This window comes from Candoia aspera, chromosome 1, assembly GCF_035149785.1.
Source record: "Candoia aspera isolate rCanAsp1 chromosome 1, rCanAsp1.hap2, whole genome shotgun sequence".
In the NCBI taxonomy this organism is placed as follows: Eukaryota; Metazoa; Chordata; class Lepidosauria; order Squamata; family Boidae; genus Candoia; species Candoia aspera.
Window position 1 is genome coordinate 116,485,398 of NC_086153.1, and position 27,739 is coordinate 116,513,136.

The 27,739-nt window shown below is 38.9% G+C and overlaps 2 protein-coding genes across 2 annotated transcripts in view; one reads left to right on the forward strand and one right to left on the reverse strand.

Annotated features, from left to right (window-relative positions):
* The first annotated feature begins 2,683 nt into the window (after positions 1-2,683).
* On the forward strand, positions 2,684-3,466 carry GJB7 (gap junction protein beta 7). Its single transcript, XM_063291076.1, has one exon. The coding sequence runs from the start codon at positions 2,684-2,686 to the stop codon at positions 3,464-3,466; it is 783 nt and encodes a 260-aa protein (XP_063147146.1).
* Positions 3,467-12,763: 9,297 nt separating this feature from the next.
* Positions 12,764-27,739, reverse strand: part of ZNF292 (zinc finger protein 292) — a 35,894-nt gene continuing 20,918 nt past the window's right edge. The window contains exons 6-8 of the mRNA XM_063312372.1: positions 26,380-26,516; positions 21,936-22,077; positions 12,764-20,830 (exon numbers count right to left, since the gene is read on the reverse strand). Coding sequence (XP_063168442.1) covers positions 13,715-20,830; positions 21,936-22,077; positions 26,380-26,516 — 7,395 coding nt within the window. The 3' untranslated portion in view covers positions 12,764-13,714. The remainder of the gene's footprint in view (positions 20,831-21,935; positions 22,078-26,379; positions 26,517-27,739) is intronic.

Genomic DNA, 27,739 nt, shown 5'->3' on the forward strand with positions numbered 1-27,739 from the left:
AATGTCAGAGGGCTTTAAATCATCATCTCTGAGTATGATGTGTGTGCTTTTAAATGACACAAACATACCTGATCTTGGAGAGGGCATGCTGAGGACCCCGTCGGTAAGAGAATTCCATCTGGTGGGGTCCAGGAGGTGGGCCTTCTCTGCAGTAGTGCCCGCCCTTTGGAACATCTTGCCCCCAGAGGTGAGACTGGCCCCATCGCTCCTGGCCTTCTGGAGGAACTTGAAGACCTGGCTCTGCCAGCTGGCCTGGGGCAGGGAGGAGAACAGTCACGCCTGCGGTTGGCTAGTGCCTTGAAGTACCCCTTCCATGCAAACACTGAACGAGATCACAGCCATCTGGATGTTACTCTTATGTATATTATTAATGATACGTAATTCTATAAGGCATTTTATATATTTATTGTTTTAGTGATTATTTTATTGTAAACCACCCAGAGTCCCTCCAGTGGGAGGAGGTGGGCAGTGACAAATTTGATAGATAAAATAAAATAAAATAAAATAAAATAAAATAAATACTGTATATATTTGAGCCTTTCTCACACTGTGCTGTATGTGAATGTTGTTGGCATGGGATAGAACACAAAATAAAAAAATAAAATTTATTCTAGCTACTGCATATGTTTTTTAATCTCATGTATGTCCTAACATGAAAATATCTTTGTTACCACTATTATTCATGAAACCACAGATGCTGGAGCAAGCTAAGTTTAGGAGCAATAGCAACTGACATCTTTAAATTCTTGCATCCTGAATCCTTTTCACTATCTGGAGACTTGACATGACTCTTATTTGTGTAATTTTAAAAATTTTGCCTTGCACAGGTAGTTCTCTTTTAGCAACCACAATTGGGACCAGCAACTCAGTCATTAAGTATATTGGTTGCTAAGTGAAACCATGACTGTGCTTATGATCTTACTTCAGCTTTCCTTTGCTTTACAGACCTGCAAAGGTGGTAAATGCAAGGATTGGTCGCAAAATTACTTTTTCATCACTGTCATAATTGTGAACAGTCGCTGTATGAGGCATTTGCTAAATGAGGACTATCTGTACCACCAAGGAGGATTTGCTAAACATATAGCCACAAAGCCAAACATATTTAACCATTAAAAAGCCGTTATTTAAGATAATGCATTTTTAATTTTTTTAAGAAGTAGGACTACAATTTATCAATTGCATTTTATATTAGCAGAAAACAAGAGGAAAAATGCAGCCTTTTATTATAATGCAAAAAGAGAATATTGTAAAGTAATGACAAAGTGCTATCTAATGAGAGAACAGCACCCCCTAGTAGCAGAAGAGCAGAATTAAAAGTTGGTCTCTGTGGCAACTAGTGTTTCCTGCCTTGTTTCCCTCCAGAAGTCTTGAATTACATCTCCCATACTCTCCATCCAGAAAGCCAGAGGCTGTGCTCGTTTAGTTTGGTGAGAGAGTTGTAGCCCAACACCAGTCTGAGACAGGTTGCATTACTACATGACTCCTAACATGTATAGTTGTCAGTGAACTGAATTCAGTGGAACTTACTCCAAATAAGCTTTGCACAGGATGCAGCCTAAGAGGGTCATTATGAGTTATAGCAGAGAGTACAGCAGAAATGCAAGTATGCAGCTTTCCAGAAGGTGCTGGCCTCAGAGCATCTTCCAGTTGAGGCCACAGTTCAAGAGCATCTAAAGGGGCCCATGAGTTCCTCATCTCCAAGCAATACAGGGATACCATCATAGTGGATAAGTTCCTGAATGCGTGCCTCTACAAACAACACCCTTTTACCACCACTCACTGTCTTCTTATACTGAATAAAAATTAACTGTTACCATTGTCTGTTTTTTTTCCGGAGTATGGGGGCAATTTCACTAAAGCAAATTGACACACACAACCCCTCACTTGATGCCATCACAGGATGCTATCTATCTATCTATCTATCTATCTATCTATCTATCTATCTATCTATCTATCTATCTATCTATTTTCTATCCCACCTTTATCATTTTTATAAACAACTCAAGGTGGCGAACATACCTAATACTCTTTCCTCCTCCTATTATCCCCACAAGAGCAACCCTGTGAGGTGGGTTGGGCTGAGAGAAAGCGACTGGCTCACAGACAACTGCTAGAGTTACAAGGATTGTTACAAACTGGGAAACTTCCAATTTTAGCAGCACGTTATTGTGGAATTTGACCCCCCCAACCCATGGCAATTTGGTCTCCCAGTATCTTCTTGTATGATTGATTTTATACCCTTTGCTACTTAAAGAGCAGCATCTCCCCCAGTGCATACTTCCCTGGATTTTCTATAATGTTAAAATCTGGGAATGACTGTATACTGCTGATGCTGCCTGTTTCACCAGGTTTCTGTTATACACACTACATCTATGTTCTTGTATACAACCAAGTTCTTTAATTCTCCCATCTTGACTCAGAGAGTTCTAGCACTTGAAACTCCATCTTGTTTTTGAAATGCCTTTGAAAATGTTTCCACAGCTTTGTTGTTGTTGTTGTTGCTGTTGTTTCTGCTTTGTCTCCTAACTGTGATGTCTACCCATTAAGTTAATTCCCACATTGACTATATTCCTTATAGTGTGGGATCTAGCAGCTCCCATATATAATATTTGCTTTAAAAGGACATGTTCATGCTACATATTTTGTTTTGTTACAGTTTCTTGACCGTCTTGAAGGAGAAACTATGAGCTGGGGATTGCTGCGAGATATTCTAAGCGGTGTAAATAAATACTCAACAGAAATCGGCAGGGTTTGGCTGGCTATTGTGTTTATATTTCGCCTCCTTGTCTACATTGTAGCTGCTGAAAATGTCTGGAAAGATGAACAGAAGGAATTTGCGTGTAACATTAGACAACCTGGCTGTGAAAATGTCTGCTTTGATCATTTCTTCCCAATTTCCCAAGTAAGGCTTTGGGCCTTGCAACTGATCATGGTCTCTACGCCCTCACTTCTGGTTGTTCTCCATGTCGCCTACCGAGAAAACAGGGAAAAGAGACACCAAACTAAATTGTATAAAGACCTGAAAAGTATTGATGGGGGATTGCTCTGCACCTATCTTATCAGCCTTCTTTCCAAAACTGGATTTGAAATAGGTTTCCTCTACTTGTTTTACAAGATGTACGGAGGATTTGACGTACCCCACCTTGTGAAATGTGATACCAGTCCTTGTCCTAACGCAGTTGATTGCTACATATCCAAGCCCACCGAGAAGAAAGTTTTCCTGTACATTGTGGTGGTTACATCCTGTTTGTGCATAATCTTAAATATAATTGAATTCAGCTATTTGATTTTCAAATACTCAGTCAAATGCTGTTTCAGAGGTTACATCAAGAAGGTCCGAAACTCCAAATGTGAACATAAAAAAACAAATGCTATGGCTCATAATGGTATCACTGTGTCTCTTGACCAAGATTCACCCACTATCCAAGGAGGAAATGAAAAAAATGTGGGTCACCACCAACTATAACAAATAAAAGCACTCAATTGTATATTTTAATTATGTTAACAATAGAGCTTCAGATAACAACAACAGAGTCTGAGTATTTTAACCAACATGCTGCATAAGGGGCTTATCTTGACAGAATACAGCAACTTCCTTGGGCCTGCCATCCTAGGTTTCCAGTGATTCCTTTGGCCTTGCTAGCTGGAAATGCTGGGAGTTGCCAGGATGGGGAAAGCTGAATTACTGTCCCTTTGGTTTCAAAAATCTTCAAGAATGAAAGTAGATGATTCAAATGAATTGCACCCAAAAATTGGAAGTCACCACTTCCAATGGTGGGAGCCTTATTGTTTCACCCCTTTTTCAACATGCAATATTTTATTTTGTTTAAAGACACTTTCAATTGTATTAGTTTTTACTTAGTCTTCCTCCAGCAGTCATTTATCTCTCCTGTGAATTATTCTTCTTCTCCTGTGTATAATTCTAAAGTACTGCATAAGTGTGTGCATTCTTTCCTGCCTTTGGTCCTTGTAAGTAACTTCCTCACCCCAACTTGGCTTTACTGGTGTCTGTGTTTGTGTGTAATTTATTTATTTGATTTAAAGGCCGTCCAAGTGCATAGTGACTTTGGGTAACTTTTTAAAATTGTAAGTTACCCAAAGACGCTATGGAGTAGAAAAACGAAGATAAAGAAAAGAACCCATGTATATCCAGACAAGACAAGCTACAAAAAACATGCCAGACAGGAGCTCGGCAGCCACCCTATTCCAAGACCTAGAAAAACAGCCAGATTCTAAAAGACTTACAGAATGTCAGGGCAGGAGCCACATGGACCTCTGGGGGTATGGTGCTCCAGAGGGCAAGTGCTGGAACAGAAAAGGCATACTTCTGGGTTCTGATAGATGGCATAGTTTAATCTTATTGGACAGGCAGAAACCTGGTTTTATAGGTGATAACCACGACCTTGAATTGCACTCGTAAGGTTACTGGCAACCAATGCAGCTTGCAGAGCAGCAGTGTCATGTGGGCATGCTGAGGCAGGGCCATCACTGCCTGTTTATATTTATATATTTAATGTTTTATTGAAACAAATAATGCATCTTAAACACAGTGTATTTTTATGCCAACAGTGTTGTATCCAGTTGTTGCACAAATCAACACCAACTCATCTCAACTGCTTTCTTCCTCTTCCCCCTATACAGCCCCAGTTTAGAGTTGCTTCAGTGATTGAATTCTGGACCAGCTGTAGCTTCATGTGATATTCAAGAGCAACCCCATGTGCAGCACACTGCAGTAGCCGAACCGTGAGGTGATTGGTTTGGAGACTCTCCTGATCCAGGAATGGGTGCAATTGGCATCAACCGAGGGATCAAGGATAGGGGTGGGGGCCTGGTCACATTATACTGGGAAAGTGTTCTTAGGAGTTCAACATCTGGAAGGGCCAGATTCCCTCTTCCAAGCAATACAGGGATTCAGTTACAATGGAAAAAATCCTGAACCTGTGTCCCTACAAGGAAGGCTATTTTGAGATTTCAAGGACATGTCCATTCTGTTTTCTCGGTAACCAGATGAAAGTGATTTGCCATTTGTCCATGCCAAGTTTTTTTCCCCTGACTTTCCAGTCTCGCCTTGTTCTCCAGGCTTTCCTGATAGTTTCCTCTCCAAGTCCTGATGAATTCTGTCCCTGTGTAACTTTTCAAGATCAGCCATGGTCGACTAGGTGCTGCCAGTTTATAACACAATGAAATTAATCTATACATGCCTTAGTATATAGAGCAGCCTTGTAATTCTTAGGTCAGAATTAGCATACTAGAATTCTAAATAGTATTAGAATTCTTAGCATCATTGGGGGGTTGATAAGCAGGGAAGGGCATTTCAGCAATTGCCATTAACTGCAGTCTGACATGATCTAAAGTACGTTACTATGGAATATAAAGCTGAGCTAGAAGTAAGTGGCATATCCAAGGACATATCAACTAACAGTGGAAAAATGGCTCTTCTAATGCTATGACAAATGTCAAGGAGCAGAGGAAAAGGTTACTTTTCCAAGGCTGTTCTGGCTAAAACATTAAATCCAATTTCCCTTTTGTTATATAAGACAGAAATATAAACTTCTCATGACATGTCCTTCACAGAAACAAATCTAATACATACAACACTGTAATTAGTTAAACAACCTGAAATGCCAGCTTTCCCCAACTTTTTGGGTTACACTTACAGTTTGCCACATTTACATCAATTTAATGTTTTATTGAAACAAATAATGCATCTTAAACAGTGTATTTTTATGCCAACAGAGTGTTGTATCCAGTTGTTGCACAAATCAACACCAACTCATCCCAACTGCTTTCCTCCTCTTCCCCCTATACAGCCCCAGTTTAGAGTTGCTTCAGTGATTGAAGCAGCTAATAAATTGACTCAATCCTTCCTCCCTCCCTCCCTCCCTCCCGCTGTTGTGGTTCATTCTGGATAGTGGAATTGTCTTGATAAGCAGGAACCACGCCGAGACGAGGAATAAGTCTCTAGTGTTTTATTACTGCTACAGTAGACAGAAAATCCTACCAAACTGAAGAAGTGTGAGAAAACCCAGACAGATAAACCCCAAAAGTCAAGGCGGGTCTGTTCTGTGTCTCTTTGAGTGACAGCTCAAATTCTCTCTACTACACGTTTTCCCCCCTGGATAGGGGCCCCCTCCTGCTCACCATCAGTGCTCATGACAGGAATCTATCATTTGGGGCTGCATAACATGGAATTACCCCCAAATGACTGATTTCCTGCCTTCCCCCTCACTGCAGTTCTGTAGAGTACTGCACCCACTATTTAAAAGGGCTGCATAATCCCCCACAGATTAAACTGTTTTTGGGAGAGCAGCGGTTATAGAAATCAAGAAGTGAAGGGAATGACCATTCTGTGCACAGAAACATTGGATACAATCCCAGCTGATAAACCTCATGTATTAAAGAGGTATTCCTAAACTAGCTCTGTTCCAACATACTGTACCTTATGAATTAGTTCTGTCTGCCCCCCGCCCCCAAATATGCTTAACATTTTGGCAGGGGCAACTCCTGTCAGATATGTACCATCTAAGAAGCTGACTCTTGGAATAGGTTTAGAGACTATTCTAGATTATGGGCAAATTAGGTCTCCCCAAGTTCCTCCCTGTGAAAGTATTGTTAAACCTGAAAGGAACTGTCTAGGCTTTGCTAACCAGGATTAATCTGCATCATTGAATGTTCCATTTTCCCCACTATCTTGAACTCCATTTGTGGCTAAATACTTAGCCCCATTTTATACCAAAAGGAAAAAAAATAAATCAAGGCAGAATTCTTTCTCACATGTTCCACTTTCTCAGGAATCAGTTGCCATTTTCTCCTCCCTTAACAATTCACTCAATCTTTCCCCAGGTCATCTCTACATTCCTTTATAATATTTAAGTAATCCTTGATCTTAGTGACAAAGCATGTTATCATTACTAGGGTTACTACATTTATTTTCTTTTGTTTGGCAGTTCTTAGAATGCTGCAAATCTTCAGTGGGGTGTTTGTTTCAACACTGCTTCAAGTGAAGGACCCATTTGAAGCTGCTTTGCAAAGCAAAGACACCCCCCCCCCCATCTGTTTCTGTAGCTAATTCTGCACAGCTAGTTGAGCTCAATCACCAGTACACTCTGCTTTAAGATTTTACCTTTTAATCTTAAAAGGGCTGTAATCCTCAATGGATCTTTTTCTTGTTGTTTATTCATTCAGTCCCTTCCGACTCTTCGTGACTTCATGGACCAGCCCACTCCAGAGCTTCCTGTCGGTCATGAACACCCCCAGCTCCCCCAGGGACGAGTCCGTCACCTCTAGAATATCATCCATCCATCTTGCCCTTGGTCGGCCCCTCTTCCTTTTGCCCTCCACTCTCCCTAGCATCAGCATCTTCTCCAGGGTGGCCTGTCTTCTCATTACGTGGCCAAAGTATTTCAGTTTTGCCTTTAATATCATTCCCTCAAGTAAGCAGTCTGGCTTTATTTCCTGGAGGATGGACTGGTTTGATCTTCTTGCAGTCCAAGGCACTCTCAGAATTTTCCTCCAACACCACAGTTCAAAAGCATTGATCTTCCTTCTCTCAGCCTTCCTTATGGTCCAGCTCTCGCAGCCATATCTTACTACGGGGAACACCATTGCTTTAACTATGCGGACCTTTGTTGTCAGTGTGATGTCTCTGCTCTTAACTATTTTATCGAGATTTGTCATTGCTCTTCTCCCAAGGATTAAGCATCTTCTGATTTCCTGACTGCAGTCAGCATCTGCAGTAATCTTCGCACCTAGAAATACAAAGTCTTCACTGCTTCTACATTTTCTCCCTCTATTTGCCAGTTATCAATCAAGCTGGTTGCCAGAATCTTGGTTTTTTTGAGGTTTAGCTGCAAGCCAGCTTTTGCATTTTCTTCTTTCACCTTCATCATAAAGCTCCTCAGTTCCTCTTCGCTTTCAGCCATCAAAGTGGTATCATCTTCATATCTGAGATTGTTAATGTTTCTTCCAGCAATTTTAACTCCACCCTTGGATTCCTCAAGCCCAGCATGTCGCATGATGTGTTCTGCGTACAAGTTGAATAGGTAGGCTGAGAGTATACAGCCCTGCCATACTCCTTTCCCAATCTTAAACCAGTCCGTTGTTCCGTGGTCTGTTTTTACTGTTGCTACTTGGTCATTATACAGATTCTTCAGGAGGCAGACAAGATGACTTGGTATCCCCATACCACTAAGAACTTGCCACAATTTGTTATGGTCCACACAGTCAAAGGCTTTAGAATAGTCAATAAAACAGAAATAGATGTTTTCCTGAAACTCCCTGGCTTTTTCCATTATCCAGCAGATATTGGCAATTTGGTCCCTAGTTCCTCTGCCTTTTCTAAACCCAGCTTGTACATCTGGCAATTCTCACTCCATGAAGTGCTGAAGTCTACCTTGCAGGATCTTGAGCATTACCTTACTGGCATGTGAAATGAGTGCCACTGTTCGATAGTTTGAACATTCTTTAGTGTTTCCCTTTTTTGGTATGGGGATATAAGTTGATTTTTTCCAGTCTGATGGCCATTCCTGTGTTTTCCAAATTTGCTGGCATATAGCATGCATTACCTTGACAGCATCATCTTGCAAGATTTTGAACAGTTCAGCTGGGATGCCGTCGTCTCCTGCTGCCTTGTTATTAGCAATGCTTCTTAAGGCCCACTCAACCTCACTCTTCAGGATGTCTGGTTCTAGCTCACTGACCACACCGTCAAAGCTATCCCCGATATTGTTATCCTTCCTATACAGGTCTTCTGTATATTCTTGCCACCTTTTCTTGATCTCTTCTTCTTCTGTTAGGTCCTTGCCATCTTTGTTTTTGATCATACCCATTTTGGCCTGGAATTTACCTCCGATGTTTCTAATTTTCTGGAAGAGGTCTCTTGTCCTTCCTATTCTATTGTCTTCTTCCACTTCCACGCATTGCTTAAAAATAATTCCTTATGGATCTCTTATTCCAATGGATCTTACATCTAAATAAACCTATGATCAATTAATATTATCCATCTGCAGACCTTAGACTAGGTCCAGGCATGGTTACCTCAGCTTTTGTTCACTGCCATTTTTTTAATGCATCAAATGCAGCTTGATGAGATATTCTGGGGAAGTTAAAAACCTGGTTGTTATTTGAGTTTATTGGTTCCCATCAAGGGCTATGGATCTGGACATTTTTGTAATGCACCTATGGGACTCACCTGTTTTGTGTGGTTTTCTCAATCAATAGCTACTAAACTCTGCACACATCTTGCATGCTCTTGTTATTCTCCTTACAAGAGAATTGCTAGACACAGATCTGGAACTTTAGCTGGAGGAAAAGAAGAAAAAGAAGCCGGGAAAGTAAAGGGTACACAAAGTATCCTTTCTCCACCTAGGTCACCCAGTGGAACTGCAATCGTGTAAGATTTATGAAAACAGCTGCATATATTTTTATACTTCCAGTTACATTTTTCAGTCCCGTCTTAAAGCCAGAGTCCCCTTTACTTTGTTGAAAGTAGTCTAACAGCGAAGTACCTCAAACCAGTGATCCCTCCTATTTCTCTTAATGGACAACTCAGTGCATGGGGGAGAAAACCCAGTATTCCTCCAGTTGGCAAATTTGGGCCAAGTTGCCAATTTTACTGCAGCAATTTACGGTTGCTTTTCTAACCCACTGTCATCATGATCAATTTAGGCAACAGGTTGTAAATTACCTTTGGAAATGTAGTATTTTCCTTCCCCACTATTCCATGCCTCTTCATTCTTGCTGAACTCAATTACAGAATAAAAGTATTCCGAACATACAGTCCCTAAAGAGCCAACTTCTTCCTGAGCAAGAATCTGGTACTATCTCTATTCCCAAGGACCTGAACTATACCTGAGCAGATTCTATTCGGAGGGCCAAAATTGTACTTTATGGAAAGAACACAGCCTCTTTTTACATGTATATTTTTACATTTATAGGTGTCCAAAAATTCAGAATTTCTCTATCCTAATACAGGCATAGCTAGAACAATAAAACTGTTTCTTCAATCATTACTTCACAGTAATACATTTTTAATTATTGGAAAAGAAGTACCACTTTGGAATTGCCAATAAGAAACAGACTTGAATTTTTCTTGGCATTTGCCCAAGCTATGGCTTTTGCACTGAACTCTTTACTATTAAATTCCAGGAAAACTTAAAACTGAAGAAGCTATTGCTATAAAAATAACATTACACATTCATTTATATGCAATATTCTGGTGTGTTTCCTATATAATTATATGGATTTCAGAATTTGGGCCCAGTAAATTTAAGCAGCAAGCAGATGAACCTTAAGCAGCTGCTTTATTTCAAATGATTTGCTTTACAGACTTCACAGTTTTTATGAATGCTGAGATGGAATGTTCATTTGATTGTAGGAATGCCGAATGCACATATGTGTAGGATGTTTTATTACTCAAAAAAGCCTGATTCAGAAATCTGTCCCATCTCCCCTTCTAAAGAGTGTCTGGCATGCGTTGGAAGTCAGCCTTCACCCAAGCAGATACACTGTATTTCCAAATCTGTTTTTCATGAGGCATGCACAGTGCAGAAGAAGGCTGTGGTTTCTTCACAGTAAATATTAAAAAGCACAAGAGTAACACTGGGGAAAGGACATACAAAAGCACATTCAAGAACCAAGCTTCGTGCAAGACACTACTTCCAATGGGAAATAGACGAACAAAACATTCTGGCTGAGACTGTTAACCCAGTGTCACTGAAAATTCTTAGATGACTTTTATTTGTATGTTACAATGACTCTTACAATATACTAAACACAAAATTCCTTTTGTGGAGGAATTTCATTGTACTGATCTAGATGCTGTAAACTGTTGGGGTGCAAAAGAGGACGGGAAACCTGCTGGTTGCCAATACAGTATTATTTTCCCACTCCTTCTACATTTAGTTTCCTTCTAGGTCTGGATAGTGATTAACATGCTAAGTGCTGTGGGAGTCTTCATGGTATTTTTTTTTTTTAAAAGAGGGGCTTTTTATTGAGTAGCTGTAGACACTAGACAGAAAGGGGTTAATAAACTGCTGAAGGGCACTCAGAACTCAGGAAAAAACACCACACACACACACACACACACACATATCTATCTATCTATCTATCTATCTATCTATCATCAAACTCATTTGCACCGCTATTGAAAGGGAAAAATGTTTCCAGGAACATTCCTACTTGCCATTCACCAACAGCACAAACGCACGCTTAGTCATTGCCTGCCCTCACCTACCTGCAACTGCAACTTTAGATGACACACAATACAAAAAGGCCAATAACTGGGGGGTTGGGACTGCACATCATAGGAACCTGTGGAGGGACTCAGGAGAGTGGTGTTAGGCATTCTGATGAAGCAACGTTAAGGAATGCTTCACAGCTACATGAGATTCGGTTGTGGCTGGCTTATACAGAGTGAAGTGAAAGGGTACAAATGTTACTTAGCAGATTTTGAAAAGAAGCAATTCGTCAATATTTAGTGTTTACATTTAAATGTTCAAATAAGCTATGTTTAAAACATTTAAAATAAGAAACCTGAAAGATAATGTAGCCTTATTTTTCTTCTTCCTTCAGGCTTTCATATCCATTTGATATTACAGAACACAGATTTTTTTTCCCCATTTCTATCACACATGTATTTTCATATGAAAAGGAAATTGTACTAATTATATTCATAGATGGATACATGAAAGCAGAAACACTCCTGAGTCTGAACTGGAATTTTTACTGCTGCTATGCATGGGTAAGAGAGCCAGTTTGGTATAATGGTTAAAGGTGATTAGAAGGCAGGAGACTGAGTCCTGCCTTAGGCCTGAAGCCAGCTGGGTGACCTTGGGTCAATCCCTTTCTCCTAGCCCTAGGAAGCAGGCAAGGGCAAACCACTTCTGAAAATCTTGCCAAGAAAACTGCAGGAACTTGCCCAGGTAGTCACCAGGATTTAAGACTGACTCAAAGGCAGGAAAAAGAAGAAGCATGGGTAGAACTAAGTAAGTTTATTCGTTCAGTCGCTTCCAACTCGTGACTTCATGGACCTGCCCACACCAGAGCTTCCTGTTGGTCATCTCCACCCCCTGCTCCCCCAAGGTCGAGTCCGTCACTAAGAACTAAGTATAAGTCCGTCACTAAGAACTAAGTATAACTGACTATATAACTAAGTATAAGTCCGTCACTAAGAACTAAGTATAGGAACATCTATAAGGCTTTCTTCTGTTCTGATACACCAAGGAGTAAGGAAGAAGATAGGTTATACTTCATCATTCTGACTACCAGCAGATGGGAAACAATTTTGTATTTCTTTCCCTTGTGATTCTGGGAAAGATGATTCCAAGATACTAAAATATGGCCTACTTTCAATCTTTCAATTCCATAAAGATATGACCAGCATACAGGATGAGGGAGGGACTAGCAACTGTAACCAAGGTTTATCTGCTCCAATACACATCGCGCTCCATGAAGTTAATAGCTAGTACATTAGTACTCACAAATATTTCAAAGCATACATAGTAGGCAAGAAGAAATTTAGTTCCAGTTGCAACTGGAAAAAAGGAAACTGTCTTGCCTCTTCTGAAGATCTTCTGTTTGAATAGCACTTTTATATTGTAATGCTACTGTGAACACATATTACAAATAGATATAAAGGTGGTAAATCAAAACTAGTTTCAAAATTCATTCTTTAGAAAGCACTGTTTGCAAAGCAGTGCTATAGAAGTTACTCTCTACACCAATCAAAAATTTCAAAAGAAAAAGAACTTTTGGAAGATAAAAATGTGTAAAACAAGAAATGAAATGTGATTTTATTTAAGGCAATACTGGGCTACTTCACAAATCACCACCTCAAATATATACACTGCTCCACACTACTAATTTTCTAGCACATTCACGATGGATTGTTTAATACCAAATGGTGTTTAAATTTTTACTGCCAGCAAACTATTTAAAATTTACATTTCCATCATATTATGGAAGTGGAAGTTTTCAATCTGATTAAAAGCAATGCATACGCAGTTGTAGGAAAACTTTCTGAGTTAGCTACATATGAATACTATCCAATAATATTGGACATTAGCAGTTACAAATACAACTGTGTCAGTATGTATTTTAACCATTAAGTGTGATCTGATCACTTTCTCTCCTATACACACAATTTAGGTAAAATAAATTGGATATGGTAAACTCACCTAGTTTTTACTTCAAAAAATTTTAAGTTTAAAAGAACATTTTAAAAACTGGATCACTTAGTTACAAATTAAAATTCTGAATATAAATGTGTCATTTAATATTTCAGACTTACAGACTGCCATTTGCAGCGAATGATTTACAATAATAAATATATACAAAAATGTATCTACAAATAAAAAGTACTGTTATATATGAGCAGTGACCCGGCAAAAGATACCACAGACAATTCACAAAGATTTCAGTCATGGAAAAGGACATTTGATAAAAAAATTGAGGTTTTGATCAATTATTTACAAAACTGAAACAATGATTCTGTTCCAAGTCCCATAGGGATAAAAAATAAATTTACATGACAACTGTCATGAACTTGCTAGGTTAAATCACTTCAAAAAAACAAAACAAAACAAACAAAAACAAAACCCAAAAACCACCTTAAGAAATAGTATCATGCTCCATGGCTTCCTACTCAACATTAAAAAAAAATGCAGTACAGATATACATTAATGATCAGAACAAGGAGTCCGCTCATATTACCTGATTATTTTGTAACCTTTAGTTTTGCTTCCCAATGTCTATCAAGTCTTATCAGACTGACAATAGGTTTCATTTCCTGAAGCTGCTTCAATACACGCTCAGTGCAATCTTTAAAAGTCTTATCTAAAACTATTTTTACAGTACCGCTACACTGAAATTGTGATGGATTAGCAAACTGTACACGAGTTTCACTTTCTGAACATGATCGTGTTCTCACAACAGTGCTCTTTTCATTAGACTTTCTTGAGTTAGAATGAGAACCTTTCCTGGTTCCACAATTATTATAACCCCCCCTTTCTGTGTTTTTCTTCTGCTTCACTGCAGATTCTTCAAGGAACTTGAGGAATGACACTTCAAATCCCATGGGCTTAAATGAACTCCAATCAAAAGTTGAAGATTGTTCTTCAACAGTTTGAATAGCAACAGCACTTTCTTCCTCTCTTTGCACACTGCTTAATTCAACAGCCAGGATCTCTTCCTGCTTTTCAACTTTTCTCTTTTTACTTTGGGAGATATTTTTTTCTTTGTTTAGTCTTTTAAAATTACTATTTATGCTTTGCTTTTCTGAAAGAGAACTAGTTTCTTGACCATCACTATTTACATCGGAGGAGGCCTTTACGTGGTTTTCTGAACTTGCAAGATCCTCATTAATAAGTTTGGTAATAAACAGTTCAGCAAGCTCATCCACTTCATCCTTCTCCGTCTTTTCTGGTTCTTTCTGCACCACCAGCAGAGAGGGCCTCAAGTTCTCACAGGTGTCTGGCAAATGTAGCGGCACTTCTTTTACATCACAAATGTTGTCCTCAGTTGCTTCATTTCGTGAAGAGACCTCTTGTCCTGAAGACTTTGAATGCTTGTTTGAGATGATTAAGAGATCTCGGTGTTGTAAAGTAAATGCTTTAGATAACTTGTGACATTTATAGTGCCGAATTACATTATTCTCACTTGTGACAACTGATAAGCAACCTTTTATCATACATGGATACTGTACAATAAATTTGTTATTGCATTCAGATAAAGCATCATCTTTTGTCTTTATTGAATAAATATACTTTCCACATTTCAAAGAATATGCTTGGTTTTCATCAACCTGCCCCAGTTTGGGGTTTTTGTCTTCTACAGTTATTGCCTTCTTTCGCTTGGCTCTAATTGATATTTTGTTTCCATTTTTTCCTGCCCTGTATTTTAATCCTTTATGTTTAATTTTCATGACTTTCTCTTGATTAGCTTTAATTGAAATATTTTCCTGACCTGGTGTCAGGAATCTCCTAGGTCTTATTAAATGATCTTTATGCCTATCATTATGCTTATTAAAAATGTGCCGTAGAAGATTAGACCTTGTTGCGTAAATACGGTCGCAACCTTCACAATCACATTTGTACATGCAATCTTCTGTTTTGCTCTGCTTTATTTTTATGTCATGATCTGTCTCAAGATGAATAATATAATTAATGTAAGTTGTAAATGATGATTTACACTCAGACTGATCGCAGGGGAATCTTCCAATATCCAAGGCTGACTTCATACTACCAATTTCTTCAGGAGTCATCTCATGAAGTTTCATATAGTGCTGAATAAGACTAGTAACTTCTTGAAATATCCTAGAGCAATTTCTCACTTCACATCTGAATTCTTTCACAGTTTCAGTTGCGTTGCTCTCTTCCTTATCAGCCTCATCTTCTTTACTTGGTTCACTTTCTTCTTCCGTCTCCAAAGAGAACGATGGTAGATCAGATTTGTGTACAGCTTGATAGTGCAGAATCAAATTCTGTTGTATTGTAAAAGCTGCAAAACAACCTTGATGCACACACCTGTAAGGTCTATAGGGATTATAACTAGTTGGCAATTCCAAAGGTTTGGGAATTGGCTTTTTATGCTTTCTTTCTTCTTCTTTCCTATGCCTTCTGATCTTGCGTAATTTGGGTTGTACTTGACTATTATTAAGTATGGGTATATTATGAATTTCTAGAGGAACTGGAACTATTTGGGAGGGTTTTTCTAATTTTTCAGGGATATCAGGAGAATTTTCTGGTATTGCTGCTTCTGGTATCAATCTTTCTGGAACCTTCATAGCTTCTATGACTGTTTCTTCCTTCAGATCAAGCTCCCTAGTCAATTGTGATTCTCTTTGAGAATATGGCACATATGGCATGTTTTTTAATTCATTAGGTCTTGGTGTTACATTTATGGTTTTGTTTTGGGATCGTCGTCCATAAGGCCTTTTTAGCTTTAATTTTACCATTTCCTCTGTTGTAAAATGATGTACCAGCTGACAGTGTGCCCGGAGGTTAGAATTTCTTGTAAATGTTTTCGTACAGTTAGCAACAACACATTTAAATGGAGCATATTTTAATTGGTGTTTCTTAATTTCAAGAATCATTTCTGCAGTGTACTGATGTATTTTGCTGTAGTGTTTAAATAATGCATCCTTTGTCATGGCACTATAATTACAACCTGGAGCCTGGCACATAAATGGCTTATGGACCTTTTCACCAAACATAGGATGTATTTCTGAAGATGTCTGGACAAGAGACGTGGTCTCAGTTGTTACACCTGGAATAAGGACTTGCGGCATTAATGTATCTACTGGAAGACAATGAGTTATATCATTGAGTACTTGATTTGATGTTTCACTTTCTAAATTCAGCTTTTTCAAGCCCTCTAAAATTTCTGTAAGTTGAGTATCATCTTTAGGAGAGGCTTCAGATTGATTCGTTTTAGGAAGGGTGACATTCTGTGTATGTTTTATGCACTGAGTAGAATTGGGTTTAGGGAGTTGTGCAGGGTTTTCAAAAACACACTGAACAGTACTGTTTTGTGGGCTCCGTATTGATTCAATAGATATCTCTTGGATTTCACTTTTAACTTCAATCTTCTGAGAGTTCATAGTTGTTTTAATTATTTCAAGAGTTTTCTCAAAATTCTGAACGATGTTATCATTTGAAATCTCAAAATTGGACTTTTCTGGAATGCAAGATTCCAAAGTAACCTGAGAATCACCATTTTCATTTTTCAATGACAAGGGACCTATTTCTACATGGTTTTCTTCACTAGTCTTTAAGTTTTCTTTGATACCTGCTGTTAGTTCACTGTCAACATTACTTAATTTCTGTGCAAGGTTTTCCATTAACACTTGAGTTTCACAATTTGCCAATACGTTTGACTGAAAATTTTCTCCTGTTGCTTGCATACTCCCTTCAACATTTCTAGCGATAAGTCCTAAGCCTGCTAAATCATTAACTACCAACTTTTGTGAAATGTGAGGTACAACCAAAGGAATGGGTGTTTTCTTCTTTTTCTTTGAACCACCATTTTTACTCAAGCTACATACTTCTGAATTTTTGATGCTACTTATGACTGAAACACGTGGAGCACTGTTTCCCAAATTATGTGTTGTGGCAGCAGAACTAGAAACCAGATGGGGGCACAAGCCATTTTCAATAGTCTTAAGTATTAAATCATCTGAAAACACAGGTAAACTGCTGCATTCTTCTGATGAAATTTTGGTGTTAAGTGTTCTGTTTTGGTCTGTGAGCAAGGTAGATGGGTTGCAAATTGTTGGTAATGAAGGTGATATGCCTGGATTTGGCAAAACTGTTGTATTTATTTGTGTAGTACCAGTAACACAACTGGTTGTAATTATATGTGGTAATGTATCTGTAGAATCAAAAGTACTTGGAATTCCTGCAGTTTCCAAGGCCTGTTTGATAATTTCATTTCCTTCCTCATTTTCACTTGGATTAAAACTTGTCATGTTGGTCCGTGGAAACAAATTCTGCAAAATGGTAGCTGACCGATTTTCATTAGCAAGCAGCTGCAGAAACGATGGTTCCTTAAAACATGCATCTGGATTATAAGTTGATTCCTGCTGCTGTTGTAAGCTTAAAGCATTTGAAGAAAGAATCATACTTGCAAGTAGGGAGGACTGTCCATTAAGCTGTAGAGCTTCAGGAGAAATTTCAGATTCATCCAAAGGTTTACAATAGGATCGTTTAGACAGATGACCACCAAGTGATCTAGGATTAGAAAAAACCCTGTAACATCTACTACAAATAAATTTCCCATCCCTGATAATTGCTGGCCATTTTGCCCGCTTATTATGCTTTGGCTTTCTGTCTTTTCCATCTGTACCTCGCCTACGATCCTTTTTTGTCTTTTCTGATATAAGAGGCTGTGGAGTGGTTTCACCAAAGTTACTTTCATTATTTATTTGTGAAGGAAAGAGTATGTCAACACTTTCCTCTTTTGAAAAAGAATTTGTATTACCTTCTAGTTGGGAAGAAAAATGATTGGTATTCTCCATTTGTGAGAAGACAGAACTTGGACTATTGTGAGCTGGGGAAGGGAAAAGAGAAATTAGCCCATTTTCTGCAGGTAATGGAAGGAAAGGATCAGAACCACTGTCAATGTTCAGAGGCATAACTGGCTTTTCTAAATCATCCAACTGTGAAGGTAAAGTTGCACTGGACATACTTCCCAACTGCGAGCTTAATGCATTTTCTGATTCACTTTTAATATGGGAAGAGAGACCAACATTTTCCACAATCGGTAATAATGAATTAGTTGTATTTTCCAAACGTGTTGGAAAAAGAACATTTGACAGTTGCTGCAGCTGACTTGTACAAGTAGGATTTAAGCTGGTTTTGGTTTGTTGAGGAAAGACATCACTAGCAGGAGTAGACACTTGCGATGGTAAAAAATAAACTGGTTTGCTATCATTTGGCAGGGTTTGCAAACTTATTTTTTTACTTTTCTTATTCTTGCACTGCATTTTAAATGCAGCATATTGATCAGGATGTGCTGTCTTCATATGTTTTCCAATGCTCTGAGAAGAATTGTAGATTCGCGTACATCCTTCAACCTGGCAAGTAAACTTCTGAACTGGAGCCGTCAATGGTATGATGGGTAAAAAAGAAGTGCCTATATTGTTCTGGGTAGGAGCAAGTGAAATGTCTCCTAAATTCTTCAGAGGTTGATTATAGAGATTAGCAGCTGTCCTAACACTCTCTTCAAGCTGAGGCTTTGGAGAAAGTAAATTCTGACACTCTAACTGACTTTGCGTGGTGAAGGACATATGGCTACTCTCTTTTTCTTGACTTTTTGTTGCAAGAGCATCAGGTTCAAGTTTGACTGAATTCATGGAAATGGTTTGAGACTTGCCAACACAGTCATCCTCCTTACCTTCATGGAAAACGGAAAGGTCACTGCAAGTATCTTCAATTGTTGAGCAAAAAGGATGGATTATAGGTACACCACTATCTATTGCAGTATTTACAGCAGATAGTTTTCCTTTTTTTGCCATGTTCTCTCGAATTTTTTGGCCTAGAAGAGGCATCAAAGCATTGCTGGCTGGGCCTAATGATTCTGTCTTTGCTGCAGTAGTTAAAGATTCTTCCCTACCGTCAACAGAGATTGAATTAGGCTGTTCCAGTACATTAGTTGATAGTTTTGTACTCTCAGACTCAAGTGATTCATCCTGGATCTCATCCATGACATAATTTTCTGCTTTGGCACAGTTATTTACATTACTATCAGGTGGCAGCACCAGTATCTCTTCTGGATGGACTTCTTCAGTATTCTCATTATTTGCCAAAGATTGAGAGCAATTACTATCACCATCAGACTGTAGTATTTTTTCAGATTTAGTGTGATCTTCAGTATGTTTTTCTAATTCATTCTGTGAGTGGTAAACTTTTCCACAACCTGTAAGTTTGCAGGTGAAGGTATTATAGTGCTGAGCTTCATGATCATAAAGCAAATATGCTTCTGAAAATACTCTCCCACATTTGGGAAACATGCATCTTGCCCTAAAGACTGGGTGCTCTTTTCTGTGACTCAAAAGTTCAGCATAACTGTTAAAGCTGGCCTTACATTTCATCTGTATACAAATATAGGGCTTGATACCACAGTGCATTTGTAAATGATCATTAAGGTGGGTAACGCTTACAAAATGTCGTCTACAGTACTGGCAAATTACTTTTTTGCTCTGCATTTCAAGAAAGCGTTTAGCTTCTTCATTATCTTTATGACCTTTTGCATGGGCAATCAAATTCTTGAAATATTTAAAGCCTTTTTTACACAAAGTAACAGGGCAGGTAAACTCATTGACAGGCAATGGCTTTTGAACTGGCATTATTTCTGGAATGTAAGGTTTGTCTTTGTCATAATTTTCATCATCTGAGCCATCATTGTCATTAAAAACAATGAAGTCTGCTGCGTAAAGACTGTTCTTTTTTATGTGTCGTTGTTCTTGCTTAACTAAGGTGTTGTTCTTTCTGTTCACACCAGTGGTTGCTGTTTTGGGTGGCCTTCCTAATTTCCTCAGTGGTTTCATTGCAGCTAGTCTTTCCTTACTGGACTTCTTAACATGTAGTGTTACATGAGGAACAAATGTTTCTTTAGAATTAAAATTTTGTGCACATATTGGACAACTGTAAATTCCATCCTTGTAGTGTTTCTGTGCATGCCTGACTATTCTATGTCCAAGAAATTCTTTATCACACAGCACACAATATTGCATGTATGCTTGCCAGTTCCTGAACCTAGCAGATATGAATCCCCTCTCCCTTAATTTTTTTATTTCTCTGTTTTTCTGCTTCTTATCTCTAATGCCTCTGAGCAAGTTTGTAGCTTCATCAAAATATCCAGAAAGCCCATTTGCTGAAGTTTCTTTGTTCTCATCTTGACAGTCCTCTACCTTTTCATGCATTTCACTGTCATTCAGTTCATCTATTGAAGATACAATTGATGCCTCTTCTCCCATCAATGCTAGACACTGACGTTTTAGCATTTTCCAGTCCCAAAATTCTGGATCAAAAGGCCACTGAGTTTTTAATACAAGTAAAAGCTCACAGCGTAATGAATTTGGAATTGGAAGGTTTTCTTCATCATATTTCTGGTCAGGCTGGTTATACAACATCTCTACAGCATAATATGCATCCACAGTAGGTTCAAGAAGAAATTCACTTAGTTGGCAAGCACGTTTAACCTCTAAATCATCAGGTAATAAGCAAGATATTGTCTTGCAAATGGAAATTTTGACTTCTGTATTCTCACTAGCTTCCAAGCGCAACGCTTTCACACAAAGTTCAATGCAGGTTGCAAGTCCAGCAGCATCAATCTGTAGAGCAAGAAACAGATTATATTGTAAATTTAATGCCAGTTCCCAAGTTTATAAATGTAAGTAAACCTGAATTTTGATTTCAATTAATTTTGCATTAATTATAACTTTAAGAGTTGCCAGTGTTAATAACTTCAAGGGGGCAAATGTTAGATTTCAGATTTTTATTTATTTGTGACTTCATACTCATTCTAAGAAGTACCCTTAATTTCTTTGTAAAACACTAATTTTGTCATAACAAAGATGCATTTCAGCAAGGTTTTTGAACTATCAACAATATTCCATATATGCAGTAATTACTTAATATAATTTGGAGGAAAAAAGATCAACTTTTTGAGTCAGTACAATCATTCATAAATGATTACTGTAAATCCCACTCTTGAAAACCAATAGGTAAATTGGGCCTAGAGAAGAGCAAGGGGAAATATATTTATGCAACAAGAGGTTTCTACTCTTCCCTTCCCCTTACCTTTATCCACACTCCCCCACAGAAATATGCCTAATGGAAGAACTTCTAGGAGACTGCAGAGGGGTGGGGAGGAATGAGTAAGTCCATTCATGCAAGTGTCTTTAACCACATGATTCCGGGAATACAGCTTTTCGTTTCTTTGCTTGCTTTTGCTCTTATATTTCGTATAGTTTAAGGCCTAAGTAAACAACGTGAGGCTTTACACTCCGTACCAACTGAGCCACAAAGTCCACTTCTTAGTCTTCTGTAACATTCAGTTGACAAGTGTATTTTTCACCAATTAAACATTGGAGTCTATGGATTGAGAAAGTACTCAGAAAAAAAAAGGAGTATAAACAGCCACACGGAAGACAGGTATCAAATCTGCTTTTTCAACAGAAGGGGCAGCTGGTATATATCTGAAGCTGTTCAAAACTCCCTAGCTACAGCTTCTATCTAATTTCTAAAATAATCTATTTTAAGAACATCTTATAATAATTCTACCTTTAAAACACATTAAAGGAAACTAACATATTCCTGTCTGGTAAGGCCTTCTTATCTAACTTCATGGTATCTCAACATTCAATGTTATTTCAATTGTCAGACTTTATTTTAATTTCAAACTGTGATAAAAATAATTATGTTGCATATACTTACCTCAGAATTTATAACTTTAATCAGGAAGAAAATGTGGTACACTGTCTTTGTTAATACAGACAGTTGGCGGCATCTCTCCAAATATATTTGTATAGAAGGTTCTACCCTTTGCTGTAGTTTACTCCAGAAAAGAGTCAGTTCCCTGAAAACAGAATTTTACCAAAAAAGTAACTATATTATTAATACTGAAATAACACAGAACTAATTTATCAAACAAGTTTTCAATTGCTGGGAAGATAGGGTATAAGAACATCACAGTATTATTATTTGCCATTATTCATTAGAATTAAAAGCCATCTTTCTGTTCAGAAAAAAAAAATTGTTTTAAGAGAGTGGAAGGCAAAAGGAAGAGGGGCCGACCAAGGGCAAGATGGATGGATGATATTCTAGAGGTGACGGACTCATCCCTGGGGGAGCTGGGGATGTTGACGACTGACAGGAAGCTCTGGCGTGGGCTGGTCCATGAAGTCACGAAGAGTCGGAAGCGACTAAACGAATAAACAACAAATCTAATGTTTCTGGGCTCCTTGATTTGATCACCAGCTTGGTAGTGAGCCATGTGTGATAGAGCCCAGGAGTTCACGGCCTCCATAGCAACCATGGGCTTATCCAAGGTAATCTTGGCTCCAACATATGTAGGCAGTCAAGTTAGAACTTGTCTCTACCTCAAAGCATTTATTATGTGATCTGAATGTTCTCTTTGCCACAGTTAAATCACTTTCTGATCAAATGCAGTTGACTGCAACCCTTTCATCTGCACGGTTGGACCTATTTGGATGGTCCCACCCAGGTGCCTTATAAATCTGTTGGTTTCCAGCAGTACTTAGGGATTTTCCTGATAATCTGGCAGGTAAATTGGTTGAGGGCCTGATTTGTCACAGGCAAGAGGCAGCACCTTAGGCTCTTGATGTAACTAACCCCAAGTGGCCTTTCTCCACTGGCCAATCCCAGAGGGCTCCTCTGTTCTCAGAAGACCTCTAGGAGATTAAGCAGTAGAAACGGTGCCTGAAGTAGAAGTGGAGAACAACGAAGAGGAAATCTGGCTGAGCACAGGGACATGGCCAAGTTTTGGCCTATTCCAACAATGAAAGAGACAAAGCATTCTCTTATTGTGTTGATAGGTTGTCATTCAGCAGCCCTATTTCAGGTGGTTAACTCTCTTTAAAGCAAGAGCGACCCAGCATAGTTACCAGCTAGCCGTTGTGACTAGTTAGCACATTTTGCTAGTATTCACTTGATCTGGACTCCACTTTGGTGGGGTCTTTGTGGTTACTGGACCATTGTCTTGTGGCGTTATCTGGCCTGTAATCTCCAAGGAAGTGGGTACAGTGCCCCCCCCTCAGTTATCTATGTACCTGTCCTTTGGGCAGCTGGGGGTAGTTCCTGAGATCTGGGAGGCTGTGAGTTCCTCGCTGTGGGAGGGGGCAATGCCAAGAGCCGTTAAGGATGTACTGATATGTCCTTTCCTCAACAGGCCCTCCTTGGATCTGAAGGCATTAGGCAACTTTAATTAAAGAACTGTTTAAAGAACTGGAGGCCCTTCGAACAGTTACTCATGCCCTTCTTATCTCCCATATAGACTATTGCAATGTGCTCTACATAGAGCTACCCTTGAAGAGTATCTGGAAGCTTCAGCTGGTTCAGAATGCGGCTGCGTGGGCTATTTTTGGTGCCCCTAGAAGGGCACACATAACACCTTTGCTACGTGAGCTGCATTGGGTATCAGTCTGCTTCCAGGTCCAATTCAAGGTGTTGGTTATCGCCTTTAAAGCCCTACATGGCATGGGACCAGGTTACCTGAAGGACCGCCTCTTCCCCGCTTCATCAGCCCATCCCACCCGATCATGCAGAGAGGGCATGCTATGGACCCTGCCGATAAGAGAATTCCATCTGGTGGGGTCCAGGAAGCAGGCCTTCTCTGCAGTAGTGCCCACCCTTTGGAACATCTTGCCCCCGGTGAGATTAGCCCCATTGCTCCTAGCCTTCCGGAGGAATTTGAAGACCTGGCTCTGCCACCGGGCTTGGGGAAGGGAGAACAGTCATACTTGGGGTTGGCTAGTGCCTTGAAGTGCCCCTCCTACACAATGACTGAATGAGACCACAGCCATCTGGATTTTATTATATTTGGTAGCTCTGTGAAATTGTTTTATAGTGTGTTTTATATTGAAATTTTATTATATATTTATTGTTTTATATCGTAAACTGCCAAGAGTCCCTCCAGTTGGAGAAGATGGGCAGTGACAAATTTGATAAACAAACAAACAAACAAATTGCCTGGTATCCAACCTTCTCTTTTTGGCGAAGATTATTGAGACAGTAGTTCAGGGCCAACTACAGAGTGCCCTAGACTAAATGTATTATCTGGATTAACAGTCAGGGTTCAGGCCCAGGCATGGGGCAGAGACATTCTTGGTGGATCACCTTTGTTGAGGAACTGAACAGGGGTACTATGTCTGTCCTGGTCCCTTTGGACTTCCAAACCACCTTCACTACCATTGACAATGCTATCCTTCTGGACCATGTAAAGTGGTTGAGGATTGGAGGCATTCCTTTTTTTAGTGGTTTCACTCCTTCCTTAGTGGATGGTTCAAGATGTTGGTGATAGGGGAGTAGAGTTTGGCAAGTTGGTTGTTCCCTGGTGGGATACTGCAAGAGTCAGTACCCTCCCTCCTGTTATTCAGTACCCACATGAAGCCACTGGGGGAAGTCATCTGGCAGTTTGGGGTCTGGTACCATTAGAATATTGATGATATCCAGCTTTACATCAAGATCCCAGGCAGCACTGGAGATGCTGTTGAAATCTTTCCGGGTGCCTGGAGGCTATGAGGGTCTGAATGGGACTGGACAGACTAAAGTTGAACTCCAGCAAGACAAAGTTACTGTCTGTACACTAGGGCTCTCCTATGGTCCCAGTGGTGACTCTGGATGGCGTTGCATTACCCTAAAGAAGCATTAGACCCTGTGGCCAGGAGGGCCTTTGCCTAGCTTCAGCTGAGCCAGTTGCAGTCTTACCTAGGATATGAGAACTTCACTATGGTGGCTTATGCTCTCATCACCACCAACTTAGACTACTGTAATGCATTCTACATGGCCCTGCCTTTAAAGACTACCTGGCAGCTTTAACTGGCACAAAATGCAATGGCCTGGTTGCTCACTGGCAATAGTTGGTAGAATGTTATAACTGTGTTGAAGGCCCTGCATTGGCTCCCTATTAACTTCTGAGTGCAATTTGAAGTTCTGGTGTTAATCTATAAAGCCCTTTATAACTTTGTCCCAAGTTACTTATAGGATCACATCTCTCCACTGGAATCACCTTTGGCAATTTAATTGTGCCAGGAGAAGCAGCTGGTTGTTTTCCACTTTGGGGAGAACAAGGGGGTCAGAACTCAGAATTATTTTTCAGTAGGGCTGACCCTCTGTAATGGCTTCCCATTGGAGGTTCATTTAGTCCAGACATTATCCACCTTCCTGAAGTAGCAGAAAACAGAACTCTATTGGAGGGCACTTGGGGTATGATGCCATTTAATTGTTGTTAGTGGGTTTAGGTATCTTTTTTGTATTGCTATATATTTTGTGTTTTATTCTCACTGTGAGTCATTGAGAGTCTGTTTGGATTGCAGTAGGGTAGAAATTTGAAATAATTTCTCTGAGGGCATGCTATGCATCTACCACTCGTCAACTCTGGGAATAATAATCGAGACACCCTATGCATTTTGGCAGAAAAACATAATCCCTTAAAATGAAGAATAGTTTTCTATGAAATTATGGTGTTTTTTGTTCTAGATTAGCACAACCAAGGATGACCATGGGGGGGGGGACCCTTATTTTTTCTCTTTGTTAAGGGGATGAGAATATTGTTCCATCTAAATTCCTCTTGAGATCTGGAGCTGAGTAAAAAAAAAGAAAGAAAGCTACAAATCATACTTCCATTATGTTTTCCATACTTCTCAGTGCATAAAACATCCTCAAATGTTAAGAAGAACATTTTCAAAACTAACCCAAAATTTCTAAATACTGGAAATAAAATTTTCAATGTTACTTTAGAAGAGTATGAAAATTTCAAAATTAACTATGTTCTAATATAAGTTTATATTTATTTAAAAAGTCTGCTTATTACCAACAAATGCTCCATAAAAATATATTGGAACAATGAGGTCTCACGATCACACAAAAAGCGCCATAAAACGCAAAAAGGATTATAAAAATCATGTTTACAACATGTAGTAATAGAACATTAAATTCCTAATGAAAAAAGGCACCCAGAAATTGATGCTTTGAAGACCTTAACGTTAATGTTGCTGTGTAATATTTGATGTTACATGACCTTTAATTTAAAAAAAATAACACCAAAGGCATTAGTTATCTGTTGACAAAAGCCTTTATTTTACTGCTAAATGCTATATAAATGTTGACTCCAATAGAGTTCAAATAGATTCTAACCTACCATGCACAATACATTTCTCCTTGCTGTAGCTGCCGAGATAAGAATGCTGCACACAGAATCAGAGCACTCTTTTCATCTCCTTCAGATTCTAGATTACAGATCATTTCTAAAGCATCTTTACAGTCTATATCTGCAATCTGTAGGAACAGACAAATCAATAAACATTTATTTTCAAATAAACAGTAATTTGATAATAAAGTTTCAAAATGCTGGAAACTTTGAAAAATAAATGGGTTTGGTCTTAAAAACTAAAATTAAATTCTAATTGAATTACCTCCCTATCACATATTCATTAATTCTCCTTTTCTCTCACATTAATATTTTTCATTTCTAACAACCGTAGAAAGTTTTTGAGGCAACTTTCAAGGCTTTTGAGGGGCACATGCAACCTTGGTGCCTCAGACTGTGCACTTATTTTTTAAGTAAAATCAGACCTATTTTTTAAAAGTAAAACAAATTATTATACATTAAATCTATTACCCAAACTGTTATTCTATGCATATTGTGAAACAGAGAAGGAGGGAGGGAGGGAGAAATTTGTCTTTGAGTCAGTCTTGACTGCTGGCGACTGTCTGGATTAGTCCCTGCAGTTTTCTTGGCAAGATTTTGTTAAGTGGCTTGCCATTGCCTTCTTCCTAGGACTGAGAGAGAATGACTGGCCCAAGGTCACCCAGCTGGCTTTCATGCCTAAGGCAGGACTAGAATTCACAGTATCCCAGTTTCCAACCTGATGCCTTAACCACTACATGAAATTGGCTCTCTAAACAGAGATTAACACCATAAAAATATGGAATGTTGCAAATTATAAAATGATTAAAGTGAAGGATTCAAAGGACTCTGGGACCAATTTATTTAGTGAAATGTTATCAAAAATGCATGTTGCAAAAACACATGAATACTTGGTGCAGCCTAACATTAGGAGCAATTTCTGAGTATTTGAAGCCTCATAGACGCCTTTGTTTTCTTAATTTCCTATCTTTTTTATATTTGTATTGTAAAATTCTAATAAAAATAAAAGATAATTATCACATTGTTTTCAAGGTGTTTGCAGACTGATCACTTTATGATCTGCTCTAAAGTACTCCCTACTATAAAAGTCAGATCGATTGACCTTTCATTCCCAGGATTCTTCTTTTTCCCTTTTTTTGAAGAATAATCTAGCACTCTGGTCTTCCTCCATGATTCTCACAGATAATATACAAAGGTTTGGCCAGACCATCAGCATGCTTCCCCAGTTTCTCAGAATGCAACTCATCTGGCCCTGAAGAATTATTGCTTCACCATTTTTCTACCAATTTCAAACTTCAACGTTGCTTATCCTAACAGAACTTGTACTGCAGAATCTGTTCATTTTCACCTT

Coding starts and splice junctions, on each gene's coding strand:
- GJB7 (XM_063291076.1), top strand. CDS start 2,684: ATGAGCTGGGGATTGCTGCGAGATATTCTAAGCGGTGTAAATAAATAC.